Source organism: Parasteatoda tepidariorum, chromosome 4 (assembly GCF_982258835.1).
Source record: "Parasteatoda tepidariorum strain Cologne lab strain chromosome 4, Ptep-v5.0, whole genome shotgun sequence".
NCBI classification, from domain to species: domain Eukaryota; kingdom Metazoa; phylum Arthropoda; class Arachnida; order Araneae; family Theridiidae; genus Parasteatoda; species Parasteatoda tepidariorum.
The window spans coordinates 93,684,441-93,709,270 of NC_141758.1; the positions used below are offsets into that span (position 1 = coordinate 93,684,441).

Consider the following 24,830-nt stretch of genomic DNA (forward strand, 5'->3'; position numbering starts at 1 on the left):
GCGTCTTTTAGTTAGTTCCCCATATAAACACAGAGCAAGAAAAACTTTATAAATAATAACTCAGTTAATTAGGTAACTCTTATTAACTGCTTCGACGCTCGGTGGTTGAGTGGTAGCCCTTCGCGCTGTCGTGCCACAGGTCCCGGTTCAACCCTTGAGCCGGGCAAGGTTGACTCAGCCTTTCATCTCCTCAGTGGGTCGATAAAATAAGTACTTGAGAGCTAAACACTGGGAGTTTCGAGTTGGGCTGACCACCCAACCGAAACATCTGCTCGTGCACCTCAGAGTCCAAAGGTGAAGAAAACTGAGATGTTCACAGTAGGCCTTGGCCCTCCATAGGCTGTCGCGCCACTGAGTTTAGTTTAATAACTGCTTCGTAATTAGATAAACGATAAGGATTATTTTTCTAATAATTTAAAACTTCTTATGATAATAGTAAAAAAAAAATTTCTTAATTCAGGCAGGAAATCATCGTTAACTATTACAAAATAGTTTTAAAAAAAACACTCACAGCTAAAAAAAAACATGAAAGTAGTCAAGCAGTGATTCATCTAACCCAGAGGTCGCCAAAGTGGTCTATATAGACCCCCAGGGGTCTATTTAACATAAGCGGGGGTCGATCTGAGCCAGGGGGTCGAATGGGGGTCGATCCGCACCGGAAGGGTCGATTGGTCGAAGGATTATCAGTATTTTTCAGATATGTGACAATTAGAAATAAAGGAAGACTTGGAAATATATACAGCTAATCTTCAAAAATTGAGCGACGATTTTAAACTGCGTTTTGTTGATTTGGAAAACATTGACATCCCTGATTGGATTATTGTGCCATTTTCTGCTAAAATTGAAAACGTGGACATCAACCTACAAGATGAGCTTGCTGAATTATTATGGGGATTTGAAGCAAAGACGCTTTTTAAAAATTTAACAATAAGCAAATTTTGGACAAATATAAATATAATGCAAAAATATGTAAGACTTTACGAAATAGCTCAGCCATTTATGATAGCATTTCCAATTTCCTGTATGGTTGAAGCCGGTTTCAGTCACGTAAATTCAATCTTAACTAAGGACAGAAATAAATTAAATGTGGAGTTTCGAGGGGATTTAAGATTAAAATTGACCAATTTTGATCCCAATATAACGAACCTTGCAGAACAAAAAAAAGCACCAGGCACACCCATGTCATTGATTAAAAAGCAATAAATCCGTAGTTACTTTACTTATTATTTCTACTTACTTATAATTACTTATTATTTCTACTTACTTATAATTACTTATTATTTCATAAATATTAAGGTATTTATATTTCAACATTAATATATTTTTCATAAAACTATTGTTACACTATGTACTATTACTTTAATAAATGTTCAAAATCATAAAATAAATTCGCAAACACAGTATCTAATAGTTTTATTTTAATTAACAGAAAACTACTTTTATGGGGGTCGATGGAGATTTCGAAAAATTATGTAGGGGTCGATGATCAAAAAAGTTTGGCAACCCCTGATCTAACCTTTGATCAAGGACAGCGAGGCGAAACTAGATCTGTAACATCAAAAATTTTGCATATTTATTTTCTAAATAATAGCCAAAATATATGAATTTTAATCAATCCTTAGAAGGATAATTAATAATTATATAATCGTTTCTTTATTCAGATCTACCAGACAAGAAATCATTACTCTAACTATTACGTAACTAAAAACAAAACCACTGTCAACTAACCAAAAAAAAGTGTCTCGTCGGAAAGTAGTTTAGAAGTGGTTAGGAGTGGTTTATAACGCCTAAAAAAAAGTCCAGGCGTGCTGTTGCATACAGCAAGGCAGAGAGTTTTAAGTTTCCTTCAAGGACATGCGGATGAAAATGAATGCGCGATGCGGAAGTGTTGGCGAAATAAAAACCAAAAACAGAATAATCATGTCCAACATTCGCTCTTTTGTATTAAATCGATGCTTATGAAGGCCGAGGTGAAATAAAATACGAGACGCGCTTGAATGGTGGCAATTTTTCACACTATATTTTTTGATACCCAGATGGGTTTTTTCTGAAAACTCAATTCAGTATTAAAAACAGAAGCGTTTGACCAATGCATTCGAAGAAAAGTCCGGTTGCACGAGCCGCGATGAAGGTCGTCATGTGACCTTGGCAGTCATTAACAATTGATTCACAATCTAATTTACTGAAAGTTGTAAACAACTGCGTATTATATATCGTACTAAAGATAACTTTTAAAATACATTGGTTCAAGTATATGCCATACGCTTATATACATGATCGAATATTAATACACTGTAAATTTGAGTTACACTTAAAATTCTCATATATATGATAAATCTATATATTACGCTCATTTATAAGATCGAGAATATGTAAATGGTAAACAGGTCGAATAAATATAACACGTAAGATCAAGTGCATATAGTACGCTGGATTTTAAGACCAAGTGCATACGATACGCTCATATATAAGATCGATCATAGATAAGGTGTAAAACGCTCATCAACAAGAAATCAATTTCAGTTAGCTCATTAAGTATGTGTTAAGTTCATACGACGAATTTAAAATAAGAGATATCATCATTATATCAAACATATTTATACAACATATCTGTATGCAGGAAGTAAAGGAAGTAACCATGTCGCAAATATGTAATTTTTGAGGAAAGGAGGGTTTAGATTTTCTTCCCAACTTTATTTTAAGATTATTAAGGTTTTATAACATGTTACAAATCAATTTAAGAAACAAATAGAAATGATGTCCTTGGTAGCCTTGGAATTTTGAACCCAATCCAGAAGACAAGGTAACTACTGGATCAAGTATTGGGAGAAATTTGCCTTCGTTGAAGACTTTCTGGTGGAACTAACCCGCATTTGCGTTACATGGAGAAGAAAACCACGAAAATATCCCATGGTTAGCTAGACGGCAAAAGGATTCTAACCCATGATCCGTCTACCACTGAGGATATTTTGCGTCAGTACTGCGGTCGCTGTAAGCCGGATGCGGAATTCGCACCGACCAGTCATCGATGAAGTTCGAACCCAGGAAGGCAAACACTTTATCCCCTGAGCCATCACGGCTCTGCAATAAATAAGAACAACATTTCATAGTGAAGCGTTTGCATTTGTGACAGCGACTTTGACTGTGAATATTGGTTTTGTATTTTGCTCATGATTTACACTGATCATTAGGCTAACCGTGGGTGGGTTTTGGGATATTTCCTTCGTGCAAAACAAATGCCAGTTAATTTCACTCAAATTCTCACCGTAAGTAAATTTGCTCACGTTCTTAACACAAAGCTTAACTTGCCTTTTGAGTTGGGTTTAAAACTACGAGCTGAAAGAGCTCTACGAGTAACACCGAATACATGAATACGTTTGAGGTGTTACATCACGGCGAACTTTTTCTTATGACGTCACTTGACACGAAGTCCGTAGAATAACGAAAGTGAAGGAAAGATAAATAAATTTTGTAATCTGATTTTTAAAAATTTAAAATAAACAAGCCGCCATTTTCTTATTAAAAAAACACACCCAACATAAAACGCAGATCGCCAACAACGCAATTAACGATGAAAAACGAAATGCTAAAAAGAGATCGCAGGCGATTAAATCAACAAAACACGGCACCTGAACTAATATATTTATTCTTACAGATTAAATTAAAAAAATAAATAAATAAATAAAAGTCAATAATTCCATGATGGGAAATGCCCTTTTCGAGGAAGGTGCTATCGCTGCTCCGTGGAGCGCGTTGTTGTTCGCAATGAGCAATGACAAGCAAGGTCGCAGTCCAAGGACCAACTGAAAACAACAAGCGAGCTCGGTGGAGAACAATGACAGGGAAGGCCACGCACAACGCTTTCCAAAGGGGTTTTGGATACTATTAGTTCCGCACATTTTCTCACTGAAACTATGTTATATTCCTTTCTTCGAAATAGAATAAAATTTCAATGTTTAGAATCTTCTGTTAACCTTCATAGTTGTTTGTTTGCTTAATAATCGTGAACCCTGGACATTGAAATTGTAAATCCGGAAGGAAAAGAATACTTTATCACTGATAACTTCTTAACTCTTTTGGGAATGTGGTTTCTGTTTTATTTTCATTTATTTATTTTTTAAATAACTGCATAACGTTAACATTTTGAATTTCATTCTTGAAATTGAAATAGAATTTTTTTTTTTAAATTTTCTACATATATATTGCTAGAAAAGCATTTGCTTTTGTATAGATAATCCGAAAAATTCATACAGTTATTGGGCTATTTTTAATCAGAATAATTTATAGAATAATCAGAATAATTTATAGAATAACGACTTAATCAATTAACACTCGAATTTACAGCTTGAAGACACACTGTAAAAAAATCCGGATCAAATCACGTAACAAGTACTTTTACCCTGGGTGCATCATCCGTATTATTTCATTTTACCGTAAAATCCACTTTTACCACAAAATTTCATATCGTAATGTTTACAGTAATATTTATCTATTTACACGGATTAAGTGTTTTTTAACAGATTTTTTGTTCTGTGTAATTTTACGCTAAAATTGACTTTATGGTAAAAAGTACCGGCAGCCTGAGCACCGGTACTTTTTACCGTTATTTGTTCCGAAATTTTTTACAGTGCAGCAAAAGAAAAATGATGCTCAGAAATAACAACTGGGAAGGATCTTTTAAATCTTCAACAAAATTTGAGTTTGATCGGAATGTTTTACCCCAACCTCAATATTTACATAACCTTGTGGCTTGAAATTTCTTGCTTTTTCTATTTAATTCTTTCCATCTAAAATGATTAAAAAATCTTTACCGAAATTTAAATGTGTTCCGCTTTAATTATTCTTCAAAACTGGGACTATCATCCTCAGGGATATTTCCCAGACCGTCGCCAATAGCCCAATGTGCAGCTCTAGTGAGACGTAAATGAAGTTGTTGTTGTTCATTTACATCGCACTAGAGCGGCACAATGGACTATTGGCGACGGTCTGGGAAACATCCCTGAGGATGATCCGAAGATATGCCATCACAATTTTGATTCTCTGCAGAGGGGTTGGCACCCCCGCTTCGGTAGCCCGACGACCTGCAAGCGAAGTCGAGCACTTTACGGTAGAACAGTTTAACGAGAACCAATACCGCACACCCTCGGTCCCTACGCAGACTGATCCAAGTGGTCACCCACCCGCACACTGACAGCAGCCAGTGATGCTTGACTTCAGTGATCTGCTGGGAACCGTGTCTTAACGATCAGTCCACTGCGGGACAGTTAATGAAGTACCTACCTGCTAACATTACAGTTTATTATTTACAGTAAATGTAATAGTATATGTACAGTTCATTATTATTTCCAGTGAGTTATTGTTCCAAAATTACAGTTTATTATTTACAATAAATTATTGCTCCAAAATTACTAACATTACAGATTATTATTTAGAGTAAATGTTATAGTAAATATACAGTTTATTAATTACAGTAAATGTATTGAGAAAAATTAATCAGTTGATCACATTAATTTAATTCCTATAAACTGGGATAAGTTTAATTGAAAATTTTTAAACTGATTTGATTTAAATATTTAGGAAGTATATATAATAAAAAAATATAAATTCATTTTTTTTTCTTTTGAATCACCTCGTTACCTACTTTATAAACAAAAATACATTCTAAATGTGAGTCATACTAAAAATACTTCGTCAAACAAATAAAGAAATATCGCACTAACGCCCATACGACACGCTGAGCCACCAACAAAACCCTTCCTGCGTTTAGTCCGGTTGGGTGGGTTAAATGACAATACATTAAGAGGCCCTACGCAAAGTGCAAAAAAAAAACTATCTGGGGTATCTATTGATATGGGTGGTTTAAATTCAATTCCTTTAAAAAAAATAGCAAAACTTTTATCTAAACAATGCTATAAAGCAAATCAATAAAACTATTTTTTTTTATACCTTAGTCAGTAAATATAGATAGTTACTGCTTTGTAATATAAATGACCAAGTTAAATAGACCATAGAGATGAAGATACAATAAATAAATGTTATTAATTACACAGTTGAAGAGCACAATTTGCTGCAATTTTATAGTAAAGTTAAATCATGTATTGTTTATGGGTGAAGATATAATAGCATAATTTAACTTCGCAAGTGTAATTTAATTTAAACATAATAACCTATTATTAGTAAAAGAAAAATCAACTCGGTTATATAGTTCAGTCTGACACCTTACAGTTACAACAGGTTACGGTTTAATATGGTTGCGATAGTTTGAACCATGTGGTTTAAATTAATAGCAAAACTCAGATTAAATCAGGTTTAATGCTGATCCGATTTATCAGAGAATGAACAGATGGTGCGTTTTTAAATAAGTGATGATAATGTCTGGAAGTCGTAATCCCTTTTTTTTTTTTTAAATCATCATAAAAAACGATTTACAAAAATTAACAATATCATACTATTTTCTCCACATGCTAATGCTTGAGTTTCACTTTTCGTGGTTTTCTTCTTCATGTTCAAATGTGGATTAAGTTCAATTACGAAATTAACTTATAAAGCGAATTTGAGCCGTGATGACTCAGGGGACAGGGGGCTCACCTTCCAATTAAGTGACCCAGGTTCAAATCCTAGCAATGGTAGGTCGATACGAAATCCGCATCCGGCTTGCACTAACCACAGTGCTGACATAACATATCCTCAGAGGTAGACGGATCATGGGTTAGTGTCCCCTTACCGTCGGGCTAACCGTGGAAGGTTTTCGCTGGTTTTCTTCTCCATGAAACGCAAACGCGGGTTACTTCCATCAAAAAGTCTTCCACGAAGGCAAATTTCTCGAAATACTTACTCCAGGAGTTTCCTTGTCTTCTGGATTGGGTTCAAAATTAGAAGGCTACGTAGTTGAACATTAGTAGTCGTAAACCCGAAAAATTATGTCGGCTGTTTTACAACGGTTATAAAATAAAATAAAATGTAAGGTGAGCTTGTACAAATATCAGACGCAGGCCATTTAAATTTACTACGTCGCTAAATTTATTTATGATTAACTAAAATAGGTTAACGATAAACTATGCATTACAAATTTCTTAATTTCGTCATTGTTTAAGAGAGAACATATAAAGTCTAAATATAGAGAGAATCTTTAAAAAAAAAAATTTGAACAAAAAATATGCATTAAATAATTTTGATTAATAATCAAACGTTTTAAAAGGTAAAATATCTTATTATTTTGTAGTAATTCCTACTTTTTAACTGTTCTAATTTAGAACATCACAATACAAATCTAGCACAAAAGAAAAATAAAATAAATCTCAGCACAAAAATAAAATAAAATAAATAAAATTAACTAAAATAAATAAAGTAAAATAAATTAATGAAGTAAAATAAATTAATAAAATAAAATAATTAAAATAAATAAAATAACAGGGTTAATTAACGAATCAAAACCACCCCATCTCCTAATCATTAAAAAAAACGGAATTTCCTTTGTTTATATTCGGATTAAAAAAACTAATGATAAAAAACTGATAATGAAACTACACATGAAATAAACCTATACCTCTAGGACCTTCAAAAACCACAAACTAAGAGGGGAATGCCCTAACTTCGTTATCGTCAATAACGGGGTGTTCTTTCAAACTCAAGAACAAAAAACATTATTCTATGAGTGGAATGATCGGGATGGAGTCGCTAAGCGGTCGCTTGCGTGTTTCTGGGCACGCACGCCCGACAAGTTCGCCCTGGGGCGGTGCCTCTTTCCCCCACCCCCTCGCTAACTCAATTGAGCTCGAAACAATAGGGCGCTGCCGAGCTCGCTTACTTGGCCAAGGCAGCAATCCACCTGGGCCACAACATACCGATGTTTGTTTTGCAAAGGTCGCGGCTGTTGTTTCCAATTCGTTACCTGGCGTCGAAATTGGCGATTAAGTGTCGAATCTAGTTAGCGCCAATTATTGGAACAATAAGTTATTAATAAGATTTTGAATCATGCAAGGTGAATAGGTTAAACAATGGTTGATTAATGTTTTTGTAGCGAAATATGTTAATTTATATGCTTTGAGGCACTCAAATAAAATATAATTGTTGATGTTATAACCTTCGAATTTATTAATTTCAAGATATCAATTCTAAAGCAAAGGACAGTAGGTGATTCCTTAAATTTACTCAACCATTTATCAATAGGTCTTTAAAGTTAAGTTATTTTTCTCTCGACTTTCGATTAGGCGAGATGAATTAAAAAAGTTTAGCACATTTTTTTTTTTAATTTTATATTTCAAAAAGAGCTTCTAAAACCAGTTTTTGTAAAAAAAAGAAAAAAGAAGAAAAAAAAAAAGAATCCAAATAATTTAAAGCACATTAACCAGTTTAAATAACAATGTAAAACCGCTGCGATTACTAAACGAAATTTGAAACGCGTAATTCTCAAAATTATTATTTTAAAATTTAATAAAAAGAAAAACTTTTGATGGTTTAGTTAGTATATCAAGAAGTTTATCCTGAAAATCATTTTTTTTTTTAAGGACCAAATACTTTAAAGCTCAATATGCAAACGCTTTCATTACTGTGTTGAATTTTAAACGCGTACTAATGTTCAACTCCGTAGCTTAGTAATCTTGAACTAAATCCAGAAGACAAGGGAACTCCTGAATCGAGCATTGGGAGAAAATTGCCTCGTGGAGAACTTTTTGATGGAGCTAACCCGCATTTGCGTTACATGGAGAGGAAGACCACGAGAACCTCCCTTGGTTAGCCTAACGACTAGGGGACTCTAACTCATGATCCGTTTACCACTGAGGATATTTCACGTCAGCACCGTGGTCAGTGCAAGCCGGATGCAGAATTCGTATCGTCAGGGATTCGAACCCGGTTCGCCGCATTGGAAGGCGAACGCTCTATCACCTGAGCCATCGCGGTTCTTAGTAACAGTTATTATCACTAAAAATGTAGAAATGCTCAAAGTGTAACGAAACAAAAGGCATTTTATATCGTAAAAAAGTAATGGCACGTCCGGGTCCGGGGGAAAAAATAAAAACTAAACTTGACATTCTAAGTCAAGTCTGAAAGATCAAGAAATTTTTTGTCAGTTTTAGAGCAAATTTCCCCCCAACATTTTATAGAGGAATAAAGGAATAAAAAAATGAATGGGAAAAAAAAATTTCCAACCCAGAGTCATTTATTTAAGGTGAGGGAAAAAAGATAAAAATATTTCCCCAATTCAATTGCGGATGAGAAAGACCTCTAATCAAGTTTGAGGTCAAGGAGGGAGTGAAGGCGCCAAGACTTTCATTATGCTTTATTTATTTTGGTAAGATCACATAAAAAAAAAGTGGGGAATAGCTTTGTGGTTTACCTTATAAAAAAATGCTTCTTGCTTCACGATATAAATGTCTTAGGCTAATTGAAATTTGGGCATTTTGCAATGAACCAAGCTGAATTAGAGAATCCCCAAATACTTTCTGATCTGCCTTATGTTTTTCAAGTTAATTACAATCAGCCTAAGTGCCTTTAATTAGTGAATATGTGAGGAATTACTTATCTCTCTTATGTTTTTCAAGTTCAATCAGCCTATGTGCCTTTAATTAGGAAATGTGTGAAGAATTACTCATCTGCCTTATGTTTTTCAAGTGAATTACAATCAGCCTACGTGACTTTAATTAGTTATTATGTGAGGAATTACTTATCTGCCTTATGTTTTTTTAAGTTTAATCAGCCTATGTGCCTTTAATTAGGAAATGTGCGAGGAATCACTCATCTGTCTTATGTTTTTCAAGTTAATTACAATCAGCCTACGTGCCTTTAATTAGTAAATGTGTGAAGAATTGCTTATCTGCCTAATGTTTTTCAAGTTCCATCAGCCTATGTGCCTTTATTTAGGAAATATGTGAAGAATTACTCATCTGCCAAAAGCACTAAGGCTTTTGGCAGATGAGTGAAATTACTCAAGCTGAAATGAGTGAAATTACTCAATCAGACAGCATTTGTGTATGCTTATTGCGATAAACCTTTCAAAAAGGCCATTTTCAATGAGCCTTTACATAAGTTTTTCACAATAAGCCTTCACTGGACATATTACGAACTGACAGAGACAATGCAGGCTAATTGAGAAATTAACGCTAAATTTTATAATTAGCCTGAGGATATGACGACTCACTGCAATAAGCTTAAAAAGTGTGCTATCATGCCACGTGATGCCATTATGTCAGAAATGGCTATTTTCAATTTTATTCGTAGAATAACTGACCAGCCAGTAAAAAAGAATAATATTAATAAAAAAAATAATAAAAGAAAGAAGAATAGAGCTTAATGTCAAATCTAGGAGAGAAACGCACCTAATGGAGACACCGCTTGCTGGGAAACAGCTGGATAAAAGCGTAATTTTAGAGGACGAAATTTTAGTCCGCAAATGGATTCGGTAACCATGGAAACGGCAGAGTTGCTTTCAAGAATCCTGATTTTTCGTAACAAAATTTTGTTTTAGATAAAACAAAGAACGATTTTACTGATACATTTCTTTAAATACTTAAATGTAAATAGATTAAAGTTTGGATTACATCATATAAAAAATAACAAATATAAAATAAACTGAATGAATTTTATGCACTGGAAAAATAGCTCATACTATAGTTCATTATGTACGACAACTCTTCGTTCCAGACGTCCATATATACGTATAAAATTCAGGGATTCAATCACATATGAATGTGAAATAATGCATAAAAAAAAGAGTATTTCTACATATTCACTCACTAAGTAATGAATCTATAATATAACCGCGCTAAATATATATATACATATATAACTGAAATGAAGGAAATATATATTTACGAGATTGCAAATGAACATTTAAGGGAAGGAAGAATAAACACCGTTATCAGAATCTGAGGAATCATTAACGCGAAAACGGGATTAAAATCATCAAGTTTTGCCAAAACACAATCACCTTTCGTTAAATAAAAAAATGACACAAATTAATAAATTTTTTTTTTTTAATTTTTCTAAAAAAATGGAAAAAATTATATTTAATTAATTTTAAAATCTAATTTTAAAAGAAAGAGAGGGATTTGTACAAATTATTTTGCTTAAATATATGGAGTGCAAGCAAAAAAATTGGAAACAAAAAGTGAAATTTAAACCAATGACAACTTGAAGTGATATAATTAAGCCTCTTGTGAATAGTTTTAACCCCCTACTAAATAGGTCAGGCTAAAACTTTGCCGATAGCTTGTCAGCTGCCCATAAAGCTCGACCTTATGTTTAAATAAACAACGAAATGAGGTTTAGAGATAATGTTTAACCTTTGCACGTGCCTTATTGCACTTGAGAGGCAGATGAAAACACAAATATACGTAGAAAGAATAGCTTATTTATAGTTTCCTTTTTTAGAGTTGTTCTTCTTTTTTAAAAAAAATTCTGAAGGAGAACATAACAGATATATTAAAAAAATGACTGAAATTAGAATAGACGATCCGTGAAAAAAATAAAATTAAACATTTTATACATTCACTATTTATACGTTACATTTTATGCTATCTTTTTCACCTTTTTTATTTGCAAAATTGCTAATTTTTCTTTTCATATATTTGATAAATCTTTTTTGGGTTGTTTCGTTTTTTCTTATATAAATACTACTTTCTTTCAGTTTTTCTTATTTGTTATTTTCTCATTTTTACTTTATAAATTTTCAATCGTTTCTCTTTTCATTTATTTGCTGTCTTTTTTTCCTTAATATATTTGCTATCTTCTTTCTATCTTTCATTTATTTTTATATTTTTCGTTTATTTATTTGCTATCTTTTTACGTGCACTTTCGTTAATAAACATACTATCTACTTTCTTTTATTTATTTGCTGTCTTTTCACACTTTCCTTATTAGTTATCTTTATTTTTACTTTATTAATTTTCTATAGTTTCTCTTTCCATTTATTTGCTGAATTTCTTTCATTAATATATTTGCTACATTCTTTCTATCTTTTATTTATTTTATACTTTTCTTTTATTTATTTGTTATCTTCGTTTGAGTACTTTCTTTTAAAAACATACTATCTACTACTTTCCTTTATTTATTTGCTCTCTTTTTTACTTTTTCTTATTAGTTATTTTCATTTTTACTTTATTATTTTCAATCGTTTCTTTTTTCATTTATTTGCTGTCTTTTTTTCCTTAATATATTTGCTATCTTCTTTCTATCTTTTATTTATTTTTATATTTTTCTTTTATTTATTTGCTATCCTTTTAATGTGCACTTTCTTTTTTTTTATAAACTTACTATCTACTTTCTTTTATTTATTTGTTGTCTTTTTACTCTTTTCTCATTAGTTATCTTTATTTTTACTTTATTAATTTTCTATCGTTACTCTTTTCATTTACTTGCTGCCTTTTTTTTCATTAATTATTTTGCTACATTCTTTCTATCTTTTATTTATTTTTATACTTTTCTTTTATTTATTTGCTATCTCCTTTTGTGTACTTTCTTTTAAAAACATACTGTCTACTACTTTCTTTTATTTACTTGCTCTCTTTTTACTTTTTCGTATTAGTTATCTTCATTTTCCTTTTATTAATTTTCATTAGTTGTTTTTTTTTCGATTTATTTGCTGTTTTTTTCTCCTTAATACATTTGCTATCTTCTTTCTATCTTTTATTTATTTTTATACTTTTCTTTTATTTATTTGCTATCCTTTTATGTGCACTTCCTTTTTTTATATAAACATACTATCTACTTTCTTTTATTTATTTGTTGTCTTTTTGCTCTTTTCTTATTAGTTATCTTTATTTTTACTTTATTAATTTTCTATCGTTTCTCTTTTCATTTATTTGCTGCCTTTTTTTCATTAATATATTTATTACATTCTTTCTATCTTTTATTTATTTTTATACTTTTCTTTTATTTATTGCTATCTCCTTTTGTGTACTTTCTTTTAAAAACATACTATCTACTACTTTCTCTTTTTCTCATTAGTTATCTTCATTTTCAATTTATTAATTTTCATTTGTTTTTTCTTTCATTTATTTGCTGTTTTTTTTTTCTTAATATATTTGCTAATTTCTTTCTATCTTTTATTTATTTGCTATCGTTACTTTAATATCCTTAATTTTCCATCTTTCCAACTTTCACTTATTAGCCAACTTCTTTTTTCTTTTATATGTTTGCCATATTCTTTCTGTTATTTAATTGCTATATTTTTATTTTATTTGTTTGCCATCTTTATTTTCCTTTTATTAAATATTCCTTCATTTCTACTTTCATTTATTCGTTACTATCCTTAAATTACTTTTTTACTATCATTTTTTTCCTCTTCGCTATCTTTTTTTCTTTAATTATTTGCTAGACTTATTTTTGTTTATTAATTTGATATATTTACTTCTTTCATTTATTTCCTATCTTTTTTTCCATGTATTTTTTATTTTATTCATTCGCTTTTTTTTTCAACAAAAAATTGTGGTATGTATTAATCCGCTAGCTGAAATTAAGAATTTTTTAAACACGTAAAGTTTTCATATACAGCAAGAACTGGCATAGATCCAAATAAATCATGAATAATCATTTACGTAACAATTAAAATCCGCTAAAAGTAATAATTTAAATAAATTAATATTATTATTTACTAAAAAAAAGAAGTTAAAAATAAGAAGTTAATAAAAAAAACTTAAAAAAAAGAAAAAAAATGAAGTTAATACCTCAAATTCTACTCCAATTAAATATATAACTAAATAATGGTATAAAGTTATCGGAAAGAAATATTAAAAATATTCACAATAAAATATTTCGAAACAATAATTATGTCAGATTTGAAGACATCAATATAATTAATTAAATAAAGTAATAAAATTCTCTAACATCAGTAATTGTATCCTATTTGAAAATCAATTAACGCATTTTATTCGAAAGTTGAATTAATTGAAAATTAATAATTTCAAAAATGTTGAGAAATCAAATTCTAACCCAAATCAGAGCTATAAAAGCCTAAAAAAAAACGTTTAAAATAATAATAAAGGTAATTAAAGAAAATAATAAAACAAGAGCCATATACACAATATCCCATTATTTCAAACATTAAGCAAACCAGCTTTGAGCTCTCTACACCCGAAGGGTAAACTCGAGTAATAAATACCGGGAAAGCCTCAAGAGTTCAACCGTTCCAAACGAGTAAACACGAAGGCGCAAATAAAAGCATCCTAAGGATAGAAGCCCAAGAAAGAAATCGGGCGATATTCTGTACTCAAAAATCGCCAAAGAACTGAAAGTGAAGAAGCTGTGCTCCATTTACCGGCTCTATAAATAAAAAAACAAGCACCCGGTAGAGAAAAAAATGGAGCGTGACACGTTTATTTTTTTCAATTTATTTTTTCCTTCGATCTTAGAATAATAGTTGACACCCTCTCCAGTTAATTGGGACAAGCTTTCCCCCCGTGATATACGGTTGTTGTTTATTGAATTCGAATTTCCTTCTTGTTTATGCTAAGTACCGAAGAATATATTTTGGCGATATCCATACGTTTTATTATGTAACATTGTTAGTTGCTTTCATTTGCTGACCTCCTTATTTATGAATGTAGCAACATGATAAAATCTCAATTCAAATAGATGTTAAAGTTTTATAGTAGCTTGTAAACTATTACATTAATAATCTTTGTTGGATTAATATTTTATTTTTATTACGCTTTTTTTTATTAACTCGCTTTTGTGTCAGTGTGGAATTTTGCATTCCAAATTTCTACCAGCTAGTGCACTAAAATCATTATTAGAGCTCTATATCGAATGGCAAAAATGCCGGGCAGTTAAAAAATCAACGCAAGCGACAAAAAATTCAAAATTGAGATTTTTTGTATTCGTCATTTTTGTATGCTAGGTTACAAAAAATATTTTCAAAAAGAAGACTTTTTTTTAATCAATTTTCTGAAGTTCTATTTCAGTGTTAGAAAAAAAGTAATGGTCAAACCACTTTTCTAGAAATCTTAAAGCACTTTATTTGTTTTGACAGTTGCAAAACAGAAGAAAAGTTTTAATCGTTTCCTGACCGCTAAACTCAGAATTAATTTATTGCTAAATTATCGCCACAGAGTGTCAAATATTCGACCAATTTCAGACAAACTAGAGTACTCAAACCTTCCTTCTGGAGTTCTGTGCCTAATGGCAATGCAAGTTTCAATAGTCTCCTAATCGTTATCGCCTTATTTTAGGCACAGGAAATTCGACAACAGCCACAACGTCATGTATCTAATGCAAAAAATGCTAACCGTTCTGGCGTATCTCTCACATAAAAAACAATTAATAAAATTTCGAAGATCTATTATTTTGGAACAGGTATTTATAACAGATATGATTTTGTATCGGTAATTTTGAGTAATTTCAGCTGTAACATGTAATTTTAGAATACCTGTTACGACCTATCTCTAATTATAACAAATGAAAAAAAATATTAGAAAAAATCAATAAAAAAAATAAGCGAGTTCTTTTTCCAACTTGGTGTTCCTTCTTATATTTAAATAATTTCTTTGCCGTTCTGGCAAAAAATACTAGCCGTTCTGGTGTATCTCTCAAATTAAAAACAGTTAATAAAATTTCGAAGATCTATTATTTTGGAACCGGTATTTATAACAGATACGATTTTGTATCTGTTATTTTAATATTGAGCAATTTCAGCTGTAACATGTAATTTTATAATACCTGTTACGACCCATCTCTAATTATAATATATGAAAAAAATTAGAAAAAAAGCGAGTTCTTTTTCATAGATATTTTCCTTCATATATTTAAGTAATTTCTTAGTCAAAAAATCACAGAAAGTGAAGGCCACAAATTACATTTCTTCTTCAACTTTATAATACGAAAAGAACAAAGAAAAAGTAAAAAGTGTATCCGGTCATTACGAATTAATTATAAAATTGGAATGTCGGCAGCGCCAAGGCGAGAATAATTTTGAGTAAATGGAATAATAAGAAAACATGGGACTCACCTGTGATGGGGGGCAGGCAGGGGGATTTAGGACTACAAGAGAGACTCATGAGAACCATGGCTGCCATGCAATCATCCATGACACCATCGTCTGCACTTGACCTTCGTTTCCGGCCACTATAAAAAAGAACGTAAAATGTTCCGTTAGGTTCCATTTGCATGGCAATAAAAATTGTTACAGTGATATTTTTTTCCAATAAGCTGAAATGAAAAAAAATAATTCTAGAAGTTAGAAGTTAAAAGTTATTCAAATGAAGATATAAAAAGCATGTAATGTTTAATGGAAGAAAAAACACTTAGAACTAGGATAACTAATAAGTTTTTAAAAAAAGATTCTTTACCGTAAACATACCATTATTTTAATCAAGTATCAATATTTAGATAATGATGTTGAAAATATGAAGTATTCAAAAAACACCTCATTCTAGAATATGAAGGGAAAAAAATCCAAAATAGATCTTTTACTATAAATAAATCATTATTTTAATACTTAAATATCGATACAGAAAACACTCAGGTATAAGATAGCTTAATAAGTTCAAAAAAAGATTCTTTACAGAAAATAGACCATTATTTTATAGGACTTTAATTATTTAGATGATTATATTGAAAAACCTAAACTATTTAAAAGCACTTAGGTTCAAGATATATAAAAATAAAAACATTCTTCCTTACATACAAAACTCTATCCTAACAGAGCTCAGTTATTTATTTAAAAGATATGTTTTGAACAGGTAATGTTTAAAACCACTTAGTTTTAGGATATGTAATAAGTTTCGGAAAAAGACTCTTCATTATAAGCAGATTCTATATTGTAAATTTATTAAAAGAAGAAAAAGTCGTTTAAATTTTTCAACAACAACCAAATATTTCAAATATACAATTCTCTGCCATTTCCAGAAACAGCTGCAAAATCAACAATCAAACTTTCAATCTACTAAATCAACAAATAAATAATAATAAATAAATTCGACTTTTAAATTGAGTACAAAAAAATGCAATTACAAAAATTAATAGGTTTGTACTGCATGATTAACTAGAATTTTATTATAAAACTAAAAAATAAAACTGCACATATTCAATAAATAAAGGTTTGAGATGTGCTTTAGCCCAAAATTTAATATGAAGCAAAGAAGAAATTCCATAACAACTAGAACTGGGTACCTGTATTGTAAATAAATATTTCTTGAAATGTAAACTAGTATAATCAAAGTTATGCGTTATCTTATTTGCGAAAACTTTTGACCTGTTAGATCATTAATACCTAATCACTCTCTCCGATTGCCTATTTTCTTTCTAGTTAAGATATTTTTCATAACAACAATCTTTACAAGCTTTCAAATATAAGCATTTAGATTAGTTCACGATGTTTTTTTAATATTAATTGTTCAAAAGTAAATTCTTAAAATCTTAAGATAGCACTCATAATTATTCAAACTTTGGTAAGAAAATTTGCCAATTCATTTTTTAAAAAAATACTTTCGTTTTTTAAAATGCTAATAATGCATGTAATAAGTTAATGGTTCAAAAATCAATTAACCAAGTTATGTATATAAAAAAAAACTTCCAGTTAAACTGAAATCTTGCAAATAATTTTTAAAAAATTTAATGGTTATAAAAATTAAATTTAACAATCTTCCTATTTTTAACGACTATCCCATAACTTTCAGATAAAATAAATTCTGTAAAGAGATAAAATAAAAAGACAGATGAAAACATTTTTGAAACAATAAAATGTAATAATGTATAGAATTAAACGTTGAGAGATGATTTGAGAGGATAAAATGATAAAATGCAATGAGATGAATTAGATGATAAAATGCAATAATTTAAAGATATTGAGAGTTAAATGATAAAATGTAAATATTTATGTAGATAATTTAAAGGTGCTGAGATTTTGGGAAAAAAACTTAATAATGTTGAGAATTTAATGATACAATGTAAAATAATTTAAAGGTATATAGAATTTAAAGATGCGAATATTTCGAAAGAGTAAAACGAAATGATGTAGAGAGTTTGATGTTAAGTTGCAATAATTTAAAGATGTAGGGACTTTGAAAAAATGAAATCTAATGATTTTATAATATTATGATCCATAAATTGAAAATTATTACTGATATGTAGTGAAATTATAGGTCTATTTTTATATCAAAATTTATATATTTTTTCTTCTGAATTTTATATAATATGTTTCTAAAATCCAATTCAACGAATTCAGAAATTTGCAAAACAAACATAAATTTAAGTTGTTTAATGTTATTATATTTCCCTTAAATATATTGACCTAAAAAATTTAAACTGAGAAAATTCAAAACAAGAAACTGTCGTTAAGAATATTAAAAAAGTTCAAAGATATAAACTCTTCTGTGCAAAAGAGTTCAACTAAATGGAGCCCCAAGGGTTCCTAAAAACACGAAGACCTATCCGTTTGAGTTCGTAAAGTAAGCGATGAGTTTTTTTTCAAGAAGGGTGCTCCTACGGAGCGCGACCTTCTTCCCCTCTGGGCCATTGCTGGCCCATTTTTCGAGCTTTTCCGCGTTGCTGAATGCCTCATACTTATAAAACTTCAAACATAAATATATATTTTCAAGAAATAATTTAATCCTAATTTTTCAAAAAAAAAAAAAGAAGAAAAAAAAACACTTATATAAACGTTTTATAATTATACGATTCAGATCAAAAGTAGCATTATGCTATCATTATACTATTTTTATCACTACTCGTTTATTTAGTTTCTTTTATCATTTTTAATGTTTTACAATGAGTGCTTTTTAAAAACTGGAGTCAGTGTAGCACACGCCAAATTGTCAAAACTACTATCATTCGTAAAGAGTTTAAACTATTCAATCGAATTAAATGATCTGGAACGAACCCAACTCGCTTTGGTTTTTAACAAAGCAGCCAAATATTTAAAAAATAAAATGATTAGTAAAAACAAAAAAAAGTTGCACGCCTTACATATTATTTATTTATTTATTATTATTATTATTATTTATTTATTTATTATTATTATTATTATTTATTTATTTATTATTATTATTTATTTATTTATTATTATTATTTATTTATTTTATTTATTTATTCATTTATTTTATTTATTTATTTATTTATTTATTTTATTTATTTATTTATTTATTTATTTATTTATTTATTTATTTACTTATTTATTTATTTATTTATTTATTTATTTATTTTTTTTTTTTTTTTGAAAAGAAGAAGAAAAATAAATTGCACTACAAAGCAGTGCAGTGTTTTTAATTTAGTTTTTGATAACTAAGTATTAGAATCATCCTGAAACTTCCTCCCCCTTTAAAGAAAACATCTACATAATTTATTTACATAAAATATAACAGTTAGTTAACTTTGCTTTAATCAAATTATAACAAAGTTTTTTTTTTAATTCCATTTTACAATTTCCTAAAATTAATCAATTGCTAAGCTAATTTAGAAACATAATCCAATGAAATATTTAATTTGAAAACCATAACTGAAATTTTACAATTTTCATAAGTGGTTAAAAGTATCATAAGTGATTAACATAATCATGCCTTTTGAAGAGTGTTAATTAGAACAATTTTTGTACTTTACTGACAACATTAAAGGGCAGCAGCCTTAAAAAAAGAATTAGTTTATAAAAACAATCTTATGAAAATTAATGAAAGCCCTTTTAAATATAAATAAATATTTTATTAATAAAAAATTAGTGAAATTCAATTGTTATAAATTTTTTTAATAGTGAAATTGAATTTCACTATTTCTTAGAACATGGCATGAAATCTATTTATTCGGTTAAATTTGCTTTTCAACTTTGTATTGTTACTAAATATGTGGTAATAAGAACTATAATTTTGTATGGTAATAATGTGTGGTAATACTATAGAGCAGAATTTCCGGTAAAATATTACCATAAGAGTGGAAATATTACCAAATGAATATTGTGCATTTTGGTTTTATTACCTAAATTAAGTTTTTAAAAAAAAAAAAAAAAAAAAAAAAAAAACAGAAATGACATTACTGCATTAGCACATTAATTTCACCAAAATTTCTTTTCTCTCAGCAATACAATTTTTAATTAGAAAAATATATTTTATTAGTTTGTTTTTTTTTCTTTTTACGAAGCAAATCAATATCAATATAAAAATGTGAAGAAAATTTTTTTTTAATGCATTGTTCAATAGAAGATTTGTGAAAACATTTTAAAATTTTGTTTCAATAAAAAGTTGCAACCAAAATATATTATAAATCTTTTCTAAACCTTAAAAAAAATCATAAATATAAAACACTAAAGATGATAAGTAATGCAAATTCTACTCTACTTTAAAAACTATTAATCAATGAGATTTAAATCAAAAGAATCGAGAGAGATTGACCAACAAAATTTCGATCGTGAGTTGCAAGTGGAAAAAAAAAAAAGAATACTTTCTCTGGATTTGCAACGCGATGACCAACAGTGGCAAATATGAGGTCACAAAACACTCTCATATGGGTCCAAGTGAGAGCGATAAAGGCCGAATGCTGTCCCACTAACCCACTCACTCAATGTCAAATCCTTCAACATTACGAAGATGCCATAAAGTTATCACTTTTATAAGCCTTCTCCCATTTTTGTCTTCCATTTTACATAAATTCTTCATCATTCATTTCAAATTGCTTACAATAAACGCGCGAAAACACGACAAATACGATTATATTTGCATCTGAATGCCGGTGCGTGTTCTCTGAGAACTTTTTTAGAGTGCGCAATGGGTAATAAATATTTTTTTTTCTTGAGAAATGAGAAAGTGACGATTTTTTTCAGAAAAAAATTACAAAATGGTAGACAATATTTTAGATCCCTCCTGTTGTTACCATGTTGGAATTTGATTATAAATCCTGCGTTTTCAATAAAAAAAAAAATTAAAAAAAACAGTGATTTGTATCTGTTTTAAGCGAAATCAATAATTTACACATGGTTCGGAACAAATATTTTAATTATTTATTTTTTAAGTAAGTAAAAACAAACGATTTTTTTTAGAAAAAATTACAAAATGGAAGACAATATTTTAGATCCTTCCTGTTGTTACTTTGTTGGAATTTTATTATAAATCCTGCGTTTTTAATAAAATAAGAAAAAAAACAGTGATTTGTATCCGTTTTAACCGAAATCAATAATTTATACACGGTTTGGAACAAATATTTTAATTATTTATCTTTTTAAGTAAGTAAAAACAATAATTTATGTTACATAAATGTAGGATTAAAAATACTGAATTAAAAAAGCAATGGTGACTTGTTTCGAACATGGGTTGTTGAATGACCACATTTTACGATAAATATACAGGTTAAGGTAATATTACAAGCGATTATTATCGAAAACAATATTATCATGAATGTTGATAATTTAATCTGGGCGAAATAAACATTGAGCAATTTAAATATAATTCAAATTAAATTGTTAAGTTCGAAAAATATTGGGAAATGTCTATTTATCACGTTACAAAAATTCCGATATCACTAGGAACTATTTGTAATTATAAACTATGTAACTATACTTGCAACGGAAATGTGATATATCAAGATACATTAACACATTTCAAACACGTCTCTAGCTTTTTAAAAAGAGTTCTCACGATGTATTATGTATAACATGTCTTGCGATAAATATCGATTTCGAAAACATTACAATCACTATTAATTATACTGAATACAATATTATCATAAGTGTTTTCAAGTTCAGCTAACGTAAAAAAAAAAAATAATAATAATTTGCGAATATAATGTAAAATATTCAAATTACAAAAATGTCGCGATGCAGTGGGATACGAAAATTGCGACATCACATAGTACTACTACTTGTAATCATAAATTATAAGATTACTTGTAAGATTAAAATTGTCATCAAAATTAATGATACTAAATAAATACATAGGTGTATTATTTGTTTGTAATAAATTACATTATTAATCACCTCTTGTGTTAGTGATTTTGAATTAAATTAAATAATTAAAAATAATTTTGAATTTCACTGTGGTTTTTGAATTACAGAAACAAAGTGGATTAAGTTACTTTCTAAACTAAACGAATCATTTAACTAATAACCCGTAAAATAGTTCAGACAAATTTGCAACAAAATAATTTTTCATTTGCTCATATGAAACAAGAAAACAACACAAAACGCAACCGTTATCATTATTAACAGAAAGGAAACCGTCTCCGTTCAGTCTAATATGTAGCAAGCAAATCATTAGTGGCAAAGCCAGCATGAAAACGACTAGACGCAATCGTCTGCTGTCTTGGAAAATTCCCTATCGGCAGCATCCATATGTACAGCTCCCTCACGTTTCAATTACAATAAATCTTATCCCATAAACAATAAAGCGAACGAAGTCGTTTACTTTTTTTATCCCCTCCAGGTTATGTCTGTAATACGAGACTTAACAGTAAATATCTCGAAAACAGAATAAACATGATTTTTAAGCCGGCACTTATAAATATGAATTGTCTGGACTCCAGACAGTTTAGATTACAATATTGTTGCATGTAAAGTAAATAAATTCAATAAGTTGGTCAAACATCGTCTATCATATCACCAGATACAATTTTTATCTTGAAGTCATCACAAAATTTTGGTTTTATGCAGATTTTTTGTCATATTATTAATACTATACTATAAGGGCATACAGATCACACGTATGCAACCCCCAAATAAAAGTTCAACAAATTTTTTGAAAACTTTCATTTAATTAGATAACAAATTTTCAACTTTCGTTTAATTCATTTAACGCCATTCATTTTTTTATTTATTTATTATTATTTTCCATTTTATTGTGACATAAGAGGACTTAGATATAATTCATATGAAACAAATATTAAACCATTTTTCTTTATCTAGCCCCAAAATGTTATTCTAAAAGCAACTGAAAAGAACATTTTACCAGGAAACACCGTTATTTAAAGAAAAAGAAAGATAAAACGTCCTAACAAAAATAAATTGAATCAAATTTCCATGTCCATTGATGAAAGGATTTAATTTCTAATTACAAATGATTAATTCTTTTTATGGTAATCAAGAGGTAAATTAAGGAATAAAAGATTGATTACATGCGATAATTCGCACGTGATTTCACAACCATGTTTTGGTCACGTGAGTACAGCTATCCACTCCAAGGCGAAGCAGAATCGGGAGTTCTTAGTAGAAAACAGAAGCCATTGTAAATTATCTTCGCCATTGAAATTTAACATGTGAAATAAAAGTAGATGGTTTTCAAGTATGTTTTCTGGGTAAAATTCGAAGTAATTACTATATTTATACTTCCTGTTTTTGACGAATAAATTTTTACTGGAATCGTAATAGCTCAAGGAATATATATTTATATATTCTATAACTGCTCAAATTATATATTTTATCAAATTTTTGATTGCGAATACAGATTCCAACTAAAATAGTAAAAGAAAACCATATTTAATGAATTTCTATCATTAATAAAATAGGAGTTAAGCTCTCGTTGGAATTAGTCATTATAAGCGTTTAATGCTATTATTGGTTGCAAATTGTTTCTGGAATAGTAATAGTTAATCCCATTTAATAAATTTGTATTATTATTAAAATTGGAATTAAGTTTTTTTTTCTTTTGGAATGAATAACAATAATCGTTTTGGAATTATTCACTAAAATCGTTTTGAAATTACTCGCTATAATCGAAATCATTAATAAATTCTCAGAGGCGTATGGAATTAAAAAAATTGCATAGTTGAAATTAAATTTTTTCTAGAATAAAAAGAAACACTATGAGTGTTCTAATATAATATCTTTGAGGGCAAATTTTAAATCAAATTCTAATAATTTATTATAATTTTTGATATAGTAATTACGAATTTGTATCATAACTGGAATTGGAATTCAATTCTTGTTAGTTTTACTCTCTATTTTGAATGTAAATTCTTTTTGGAACTGTAATGATTAATGTTGGAATTTAATGCAGTTGTATTATTGCTGAAATTAGATTGTTTCTACAATTATTCACAGTTAATATTACCTATTTTTGATGGAGCATTTTTTCTGAAATTAAACCTAATTATGTTTAAAGAATCGAATGAAATTAAACTGTTGTTATTCTTATTTCTTATTACGAGCATTTTCTGTGTACAACTGTAATTCCTGACTGGAATAATGATAACTGATAGAGAAAACAAAAAAAAAAAATTTTTTTTTGTGGAATAATTAATAAATTCAATTTTCAGAAACTCATTTAAGCTCCGTTTTTAGATTTTTAAAAAATATATCTTAAATAGTAATACCGTCACAATTGACAACACTTTCCTAATTTCAGCACAAAAGAAATAAATAAAAACTCCATTAACAACGTGTTCGAAAAAACTTGAACAATATTCTAAATAAAAATCTCATTACATTCAAACTAAACAACCAATTCCATTTTCCGCAGTGAATTACAATTCTAAACGGTTCGCAGTTAACCTACTAAGTTAGAAGCATAATGTTCACGTTCAAATACTTCCATCTTCTATCAAAACATGAGAAACTGTTATTTCAAACTTGTGAATGAAGACTTTCTACACTCCTTTTTTCTCAAAGAAGGGGTTAATAGCGACAACTTCTTTCACCCCTTTCTCTTCGAGAACTAGAATGTGTGCTATTTGGGTCGAGTTCTCTTTCTTTGCAAATAACAGCCAAGTTACCTACGGTTTTTTTTAATCAAATTTGTTTTTATCTTATCGTCATGACATATCACGCAAGCGATTTTGATGTTTAAAAATCGTTTTCATGCCTGCCAACTGTGTTCATTATAATTAGCAGAAAGTAATCATTGATATCATTATTTTTTTAATTTTTTTTTTTTAATTCTGGTGCTGATTGTAACAAATTTAATAGGAGTTAATTTAATCAATTA

General features: G+C 29.2%; 1 protein-coding gene across 4 annotated transcripts in view; it reads right to left on the minus strand.

Annotated features, from left to right (window-relative positions):
• Positions 1-24,830, minus strand: part of Glut4EF (Glucose transporter 4 enhancer factor) — a 111,021-nt gene that overhangs the window by 65,795 nt on the left and 20,396 nt on the right. For all 4 annotated transcript variants that reach the window (XR_015433203.1, XR_015433204.1, XM_071182765.2 and 1 more), the window contains exon 2: positions 15,944-16,059. Coding sequence is in view for 2 of the 4 variants with exons in the window: in XM_071182765.2 (XP_071038866.1) it covers positions 15,944-16,059 (116 nt within the window). In the remaining 2 variants the exon portion in view is untranslated. The remainder of the gene's footprint in view (positions 1-15,943; positions 16,060-24,830) is intronic.